The sequence below is a fragment of the Pteropus vampyrus genome, unplaced genomic scaffold (genome assembly GCF_000151845.1).
Source record: "Pteropus vampyrus isolate Shadow unplaced genomic scaffold, Pvam_2.0 Scaffold90, whole genome shotgun sequence".
NCBI lineage: Eukaryota > Metazoa > Chordata > Mammalia > Chiroptera > Pteropodidae > Pteropus > Pteropus vampyrus.
Window position 1 is genome coordinate 1,517,914 of NW_011888871.1, and position 8,876 is coordinate 1,526,789.

Here is an 8,876-nt window from a genome sequence, read left to right on the forward strand (position 1 = left end):
CCACACGCCCGTGGAGCAGGCGCTCCATCCGCTTGTTCCCAGCCTCAGAGGAGCCGTCCGTGGATGCCCCTGCCCGAGCACTGGGCGAGCACTGGGCCTGCGTTGCCTTGGGCCATCCTCACCGAAGCCCAGGAACGTGGTGCGAGCCCCACGTCCACACGCGGGGATGCTGAGCCCCAGACAGGCTGCGGGACACACAGTGGTGGGGCCGAGGTCTGCCACCCCAGTGGGAACCCCACCAGTCCTCCCACAGGCCTGCTGCGGGCTGGTCTCGGGTGCTCCCAGCCTCGCCCTGGAATTGGCTCCCCCCCTCCCGGGGTCGTGCCAGCTTTGGCCCCAAGTCCAGGTTCTGAGGTCATGGCCAGACCCGCAGATCCTGGGGACAATGACGACTGGCAGGAGGTTGCAGGCACAGCTGATGGGCACCAAGCGACCTGAGGCGGAGCCCTCGCCTCCCATTCTCTGTGCCCTGCTGCCGGCCTGGTGGCGTTTGTGCAAAGCACTCAGCAATGCGGGGCCCCCGAGGGCGTGTGTGCATCGGCCACCAGAGCTGGCACAGCGCAGGTGCTCACTGACCGTCAGCTGCTGTGTCTGTCTTTGGGGTCACGTTATTGCAAGTGCCAGTCGGCCATTTCGGGGAGCATGGGAAGCGGCCTAGAGCGCCTGAGGCACAGTCTGCAGGGCCGAGCCAGGTCCAGAGGCGGCAGCGGGCATGGAGGGGCCAGCTGCCTGCCGGCCGTCTTCGAGGCACCGCCCCGACCGCCCCGTCCTCAGTTCTCACGGAGAGTGTGCTGAGGTTTCACAGACGAGGACCTGGAGGCCCTGTCAGGGGACATGACGCTCCCACGGCAGAGTGGCCCTCGGTGGCCAACCCCAAGGTGAAGGGCAGGGACCCTCAGAGCAGAGCGAGGCAGCGCTTCGGAGCAGACACGTGTGGGAGGAGGTGGCATCCAGGTGCGTGTCCAGGCCAGCGCTGGACGGCAGGCCTTTCGGTCCCCGTGCAGTGACTGCCAGTGCCCCAGTGACACGAGCGAGTCAGCGCTTCACACGGCCGTTTTCGGTGACCAGTCACGATCCGTGCCAGGCCCAAAGGAACAGCGCCCGTCTGTCCTGCTGCCTGAATTTCTGGATCAAGCCCAGATGGCCCTAAGCCCCTGGCCTGGCCCTGCCACCTCTCTCCAAGTGTCCTCCGTCCCCACCCCCCGTCCTCTGCCCCACCTGCCAGGGCCTCCAGTCCTGTCCGTGGCTCAGGGGCAGGGAGCCCAGCTCGCTCTCCCAGGTGCCGGCATGTCCGGGAGGGAGGCCTCGGAGGGGGACGGGGGCCGCGGCGGGGGCAGGAGGAGATGGGCGGCCGTGCGTGCCCACGGAAGGGAGCGCTGACCAGGGTAGGTCCAGGAGCTCGGCGGCCCCTCACCACGGACGGCAGGCCAGCCACTGCTGCAGCGTCACTGCCCCGCAGTCTAATCAGAATCGAGTCATCATGACACACGATTAAACAATTATTTCTCCCCCATGGAGCTTCTCTGCTGAAATCGATGGGGCGAGACTCAGGGACAGGCCGACGATCCACACGCCTGGGCAGGCCCTGGCCGTGTCCCTGCACCCCTAGCCCTGGCGCTGCCAGACAGAGGTCCAGGGACGGCCAGAGGTGCCCACGCCCCAGGGGAGGATGGAGCGTGATGCCTGCCGCTGTCCAGCCTCGAGTTCACATCCAGAGATAATAACGCAGAGTCAAAGCTGCTCCGAGCCCAAAATCAGAACGAAAGCCTGTGCAAAGGGACCTGTGGGGCCGGGGAGGCCAAGTGCCATCAAGACCCCTCCCCCGGGGGCCAGGTGCCATCGAGAACCATCCCCCGGGGGCCAGGTGCCATCAAGACCCCTCCCCCGGGGGCCAGGTGCCATCGAGACCCATGCCTGATGGTGTGGCGGTCAGGAACGCATGCTGGCTGGGTCATGCTGTCCATCTGTCTCTGCCTGGAGGGCGGCTCGTTCCGGCAGCAAGTGGGGGTCTCCAGTCACACCCCAGGGAGACCAGGGGTCACCTTCAGATTGTCTGACCCACACGGCCAACAGCACGGTGTCAGCCAGCACCGCGGTCACTTTCCGCTGGAGCCTCCCCGGGGAGAGCAGCCTCTCACGTGTCCCTCGTCTGTCCTTGTTTGGTTGCAGAGCGGCCGGCGCCCCCCAGAGAGCTGCTGGTGCCCCAGGCAGAAGTGACCGCCCGCAGCCTCCGGCTCCAGTGGGTGCCGGGCAGCGACGGGGCCTCCCCGATCCGGTACTTCACCGTGCAGGTGCGAGAGCTGCCCGGGGGACAGTGGCAGACCTATTCCTCGTCCGTCAGCCACGGGGCCACAGCCTGCGCAGTCGAAAGGTACCAAGCACGCCAGGGGACCCAAGTCCGGGAACCGGGGCCCCGCCCCCAGGGGCCCCCCAGCCCTCAGCCACCCACAGGGTTGGAGTCTGAGGGCGCATGCCTCTTCTCCCATCGACACCCCGTGTATCGGGGACCAATGGCTCCAGGGTCCCCCCAGCTTCCCACCCACAGGGTTGGAGTCTGAGGGCACATGCCTCTTCTTCCATCGACACCCCGTGTATCGGGGAACAACGGCTCCAGGGTCCCCCCAGCCTCTTCCCCAGGTCTGTCCTGCAGACAGACTGCACAGCTGGCTGGCACACCCCAGGCCCCAGGCTGACAAGGCAGGGGTGACAGGGACAGTGGGCCTGGCAGTGTGGGCTCTGGCGTCCTGACCCCTAAGAGGCAGATGCTGTGTGGGACGGAGCCTGGCCTGGGAGGAGCACCGTGTGGGGAGGAGCCTGGCCTGGGGAGGAGCACCGTGCAGGGAGGAGCATCGTGCGGGAAGGGTGGGCCTGGCCTGCAGATGTCCTCGCAGATGCCACCCAGGGGAGACTTCCCTTCTCTCTGTGCTCTCTATTCGGGTCAGCAAGGCAGACTCCGCCTCTCCCTGTCACTCACCGATGGTTGGCAAGTGGCAGGTGTCCCAGCCACAGCAGACGAGGACCCAGCACTGTGGAGTTGCTTGGTGAACTTGGAGGACGAGGGAAGGGCCCACGCTGACATCACAGTGGCACTTGCGTGCGCTCTCTCGTGTGGCCAGCCGCAGTCTGGCCCTCTTCCTGGCAGGAGGGGAGGCTGGGAGGCGTGTCAGCTGCAGATCTGAGCATCTGTGGGCAGGTCCAAGACGTGGCCTTGGGCTGTGTCCCCACTGAACCTCTCACCAGGCTCTGCTTTCAGTCACATGCTCTCAGGCCCATGCTGCGGGGGGCGGGGAGAGGCTTCTGAGTGGTGCCTCCCACCGGGGATGCTGGACGTCTCACCAGCACCTCGCAGGAGGAGGCTGGAGGCCGAGAACACAGCCCCCAGGCTGTCGGGATTCCTCTCCCTCCGCCTCGGCACCACGCAGGGCCCGCCGTGCCAGGCTCCGTGCTGGGAAATTCTGCATGTGTCATCAGCTCATTGAATCCCTATGATGGCCCCGTGACGACCGGGAGGTCATCGTCCCCATCCCCCATCACACAGATGAGAATCGAGGCTCAGAAGACAGCGACTGGCCAGCAGGGGGCGTGAGCAGGCCCTCCCCGGGTGTCCGGTGCTCCTCCAGGGCAAGGCCACTGCTCAGCGCCCACACCCCTGAGCCTGGGTGGGAAGACGCAGGTCCCGGGCTCCTGGGGCCCCCAGTGCACCTCAGGCTTTGGACTCGGGGGCCAGGGTTGGAGTGTGGCTTTGTCATTGTCTCCTAGACGTGACAACGGCAGGGTGCAGAGAGAAGAGGACCTTTCCGTCCCTGGTTTGGGGACAGGAGCGTGCTGCGCCCAGGCGTGCATAGCAGCGGGGCCTCAGGGAACACAGGGTTAGAAGCCAGCACCGTTGTCTCGGGTCTGCTGCTCGCCGGCTGCCGGGTGGCGGGCGGCGGGCGGCTGACTTGAGGCTTCCTGCATGTCTCCTCGTCACTGGCCTTCGGGTCTTTGCGTGGGTGGGAGATAACACAGAGCTCCCACAGCACCCCAGCCTTGGGGCAGTGGTGGCCACTGGTGTGGTATTGTCACCGTCCCTGCCTGTGTGTCAAGCATGTATCCTGACTGGACACCGTGAGCAGCGCCCGGCAGCTCACACGATCTCCCCGCGTCTGCTCTGCCCCCAGACACGGGGTCCCCTTAGGAGATGGCCTTCACGGCCAGTTACAGGCCAGGAAGGAGGCAGCTCATCAGCTTAGAGCTTCAGCTATCTGGGACCCCAAAGAAAGACCTGGGCACAGCGGCCCCTTCTGTTGCATAAGCCAGGTGGCTCTTAGCTCCACCTGAGAAAGCGGGGCGGATGGTCCCCAAGCACAGGCACTGTTTCCAGCAGAACCAGAGTCGCTGCCTGGCCTCCGGCTGACTGGGCGGCACGTGCCCGGATACATGCGCTGACGAGCTAAGTTTGAAAGCCAGGTGCGGCGACCACACCTGTGATTACAGCCCTCGTGGGAGGAGGTGGGGCCGTGATGCTCACCTGGGCTGGTTTCCGTAGTGACCTGGTCACAGTGGCCTGTGGGGTCTTCGTTGCTGTCGCCGTCATGGCTGCCCTCATCACCTCAGTGCTGCACAGTGTTCTGCCGTCTTCAGAACGGTTCCCACGTGTCGCTCCCCGTGAAGCCCTCACGGCTCTGCGGAGGTGCAGGCCAGGCCCCCGGCGCGTCTCACGGACGAGGGAGCTGGGGCAGAGATGGCTTCGGTGGTGACTGTGCCGTGGCGCGGCTTCTCCGGCAGGAACCGAGGACCCTTGGACTCCTTGCGTCTCTAACGATCCCTGGGCCGCAGCTCAGAGCTCCGTGGTCACAAACTGTCACACCGCTAATTTACGAGGGTCAGCGAGGTGGTGAAAAACGGTCTGTTACCACCTAAACCCCAAGCTCTCGGCCTCGGGACAGTCCGCTCCGTGACCTTGCTAAGCCTCGGTGTTCTCGTCTGTGACAGACGGGGTGGGGGCGCAGTCCCGTCGTCCCTCTCAGCTCTGTGAGTCCAGGACTCGCCTCAGGTGCTGACGGCAGCGAGCTGGCAGCCAGCTAACGAGGCAGCCCAGAACCGTCAGGCTCCGTCCCCAGGCCTGCCAGCGTGATGCCTACTCTCGACGCCACAGAACCCGAGAGGCACAGCTCCCGGCCTGCAGAGCGGGGCCCTCCCGTCACAGACTCCGTCCCCGAGCCTGGTGCGGCCCCGGGGGTCAGGTGAGCGTGGCTGGCGTGCCCAGTTTACGGAGAAGCCCCTGTCCGTGGCGTGGGGCGCTTGGCTCCCGAAGCGTGTGCTCGTGGACGCGGATGACACCGTGGACGCAAATGACTCTGCCCTCTCAGAAGGGCAGGAGGAGGAGAAAATGCAGCTGCCCTGGTGTCGTGGAGCCTCCCGAAGTCACAGACCTACGCGTGCCTGGGACCCGGTGTGGCGTGGAGGCCGCGCCGGGCCGGGAGTGGACCCTGCTGAGGCAGGACCGTTGTCCGTCTCCCGGTGGGCCAGAACCAGGACAGATGTTCCTGCAGCTGCCCACGGGGGAGGCGTCGCGGAGGCCCCGGGGAGGCGGGGCTGGGCACGCTGCAGTCACCCTTCCTGTTCGCAGACCTGACGGCCATCTCGTCCGGGTTCTTTTTTTAACTTTTTTACTTTTGCCAGTTGCGTGAAATTTGCTAGTGGCCAAAAAACATAGACGTTTATCCATCTAAATCCAGCGACCGTGTCTAGGGCACTAGAGTGAGGGGTCGGGTTGGAGGGGCATCATCTGGCGGCGTCGGTTCCCGGCTGAGGGTTGACCCTGCCACGTGGCGTCGCGTCCCACGGCTGGGTACGGTTGGCAAGAACAGGGCCGTGGCTCGGATGCCCGCAGACCTAACGCGGTCGCTTTAGGACAGGGCGCTTTTGGCGGGCGTGCAGGCGGTGGTGTGTGTCCAGCTGTGACAGATTCTGCTCGCTCTGAGCTCCCCCTGTGGCCGGGGCTAGAGACCCAGGCCCAAAGCACACGGGCCAGCGGATTCCCAGGTGAACGACGGCTCCGTCTGAGTGTGCTCGCCGCCCCGCCCCCGCCCCCGCCCGCTGGAGCGCTGCTTTTTTTCTTTTAGAAATAAGCTTTTGGAAAGAATGCCGTGTTAAAAATCAGGTGAATTTGGCCAAGGATATCATGCACGTGTTCAGTGTTCTTTGTGATGCGGACAATGAGTTCTTAAATATTTTCAGTGCCTCGACGATAGATAAATACACAAAGGCAACAGTGGATGCTCCTGGAACGCTCGGAGCCCTTCGATTTCGTTATTATAACAGACGCGTGGATGAGCGTATGGCGCTCCTTCTAGTCCTAAGACTGTGCTCGGCTCCGTGGGGGGGGCTTCAACCGCGTCCCCACCCCCACCCCGGAGCGCTCGCGGTCCAGGGCAGGACGGGCACAGACCTGCCGCCTCCCAACCTCCCTGGCTCCCGCGGGCATGGCGAGGGCCCGTGTCACCCAAGCACGTCCCTTTCCTGAATCTGGGATGTCATCGCAGAAGATTGGCTCAAGCTTGCCAGTTTCTGCGTTTGGATGGCAGGAGGTTGGCAGGCAAGGGGAACCGGCTGTGGCAGGGCTGGGGGACGCGCCGTGGGCATTGGGGCCAGCCTCCAGGGGACGGGACGGGGAAAGCAGCTTTCACCCACTGCCCGACGTCTGCCGAGCTGTCAGAGCCACGAGGGAGGGTCGTGAAGTTGACCTTCACACCAGCCCCTGACGTGCAGGTGTCGGCGAAACGGGTGACCAGAGAGCGACTCTGAGACTAAGGGCCGCCGGGCAGGGGCGGCAGGCTGGATCGGGGCTCCGGCTTGTCTGGCTGCAAAGCAGAGGCTTGAGCAGGGAGCGGCACTGGGGGAACTGAGTGGGGGTGGGGGGTAGACAGCGCGTGTTTGGGGCCGGAAGGAGCCCGGCAGCCCGGGGAGCAGCCACGCGGAGAGGCGGGGCGTGCAGGAGACACAGCGGGGACCCCGTGACTATCGTCACCACTCCCGGGGGGCCGCCCCTCCCCTGCCTCTGAGCGGCTCCAGGCCTGTTCTCGTCAGGAACAGGGCAGAGCCCGCGGCGCCCACTGGCCGCTCACCAGCCCGGCCTGCTGCCCGGACCGCCGCCCCCGTCGCCTCGGGCTGGGCCGGTTCATCCAGCGCCGACGGGCGCTCGCTGCACCCACGGCGGAGGGGAAACACAGGGCGCGGCATGGGGCCTCGAATCCCCCGACGTTAGGGGACAGCAAGGCACCAGGCCTCATGCGATGTCACCTGTGCAAACGTGGTCTGAGTACCACCCTAAGTAACACGCGTGACGGGCCACGCTGCGGGCACCGCCACATGCCAGACGCACGTGGGGTCACGCGTCCACCCTCCCAGGGAGCTCCGGGAGGGGGCGCCGTCCCCACTCGTCCATCCCCTCACAGACCCCCACGGGCAGCTCGCGGGCGCCAAGCCCTATTCTGGGGCTGCAGCAGGGGCTGAGGCCACTTGGCCCCGGGCTCCCAGAGTCCTGAGCCGTGTGCAGACCGACGGCCGTCGGGGACGCAAGCGTCTGACGACAGACCGGGCGGAGGGAGACGACGGAGCAGCGTGTAGGGGCCAGCGGCAGGCAGGCCCCCCGCAGCTGACTGAGGGTGACGGCGGCACCAGCCTGAGGCGCGGCGCGTGCTCGCTCCTGCCAGGTCCGCTTCTCCGCGCTTCGTCCGGTGACTGCCCCGCGACGCGGGTGCTGTCGTCAGCCCAGACGAGGCTGAGGCGACACAGCCGGCCCCCGGTCCCCTGGGGCCGGGCTTCAGGGCCGACGTCCCTGGCAGCCTCGCTGCTCTGCGTTCCGGTGAGAGAGGGAGCTGGCCGGGCAGATGCGCAGCCTCGCGGGCGAGGGGCCGGTCGCAGGAGACGGAACCACGGCCGTCACCAGACCTGGGCGAAAGGGCCTCTGGGAGCCTGGACAGATGGGAAGCGGCTTCTCCATTGGGCCTAATAAAGCTCGTCTTCCGGAAGCCGGGGGCAGAGATCTGCTGACGGCGGGACTTCCGAAGCAGCTGCGTGAAGCTGGGCCCGGGCGCCCCATCACCGCTTCCTCCGGCCTTGGACTTATCGGGGTGCAGAGAGGCCAGGAGACTTGCTGTCACTGACTAGCAGGTGGCAGGGCAGGCCCTGGAGGGCTGGCCGGTGGGTGACCACTGTAGACGGGCCGTGAGCAGGAAGCAGCGTGAGAACCAGGACGGGAACATTTTCTGTCCATGTTTGGTGTCCGAACACGGTTACCGCTGACTTAAGAGGCAGAATCCGTTCTCTAAACAAAGCGTCAGCCGGAGCCAGCTCGCAGAGCAGGGGGAGGCGACCCGGGCGCGGGTGGGGCGGGGGCCGGACTCCAGGGCCCTCGGCCTCGGGTTCCGCGGCGCTCAGCTTGAAAACCACTAGGTCGGATCTGGAGTGAGGAGGGAGGGTTGGTTCTCAGGCAGTGAGGGCGTCGCTTCAGCCGGCAGCGGCGGGCAGCAGAGTCGGCCGGTTCTTCTGGCCCGGGAGGCGGAGGGGGTGGCAGAGCCCTGTGAGGCATCTGCTGCCGGGCGGAGAGGGCCGCGTTTCCTCTTCGCTCGTCTTGAAGCGGCGTGAAGGACCCCAGCTGGCCAAGGGGAGCTGGCGGCCGGGAACTGGACAGGATGAGCGTGGAGTGCAGGGCAGGTGACCTGAGGCAGCTCGAGCATCATCCACGTGACGAGTTTGTCTCAGCTGTGGCTCAGCTCTCAGCACCTGAGACCCAATCAATCCAGCATGGCGGGATGTTTGCAAGTGGGGGGGCCTGAAGAGGGGGTGCCACGCAGTGCCTCAGAGTGCCAGCACCCCTAAAATCTCCACTG

At 65.9% G+C, this 8,876-nt stretch overlaps 1 protein-coding gene across 1 annotated transcript in view; it reads left to right on the forward strand.

Annotated features, from left to right (window-relative positions):
- SDK1 (sidekick cell adhesion molecule 1) overlaps nt 1-8,876 on the forward strand; it is a 200,020-nt gene that overhangs the window by 128,724 nt on the left and 62,420 nt on the right. Inside the window, 5 exon segments of the mRNA XM_023532757.1 lie at nt 2,168-2,371; nt 4,529-4,672; nt 5,103-5,225; nt 7,072-7,244; nt 7,440-7,849. Coding sequence (XP_023388525.1) covers nt 2,168-2,371; nt 4,529-4,672; nt 5,103-5,225; nt 7,072-7,244; nt 7,440-7,849 — 1,054 coding nt within the window.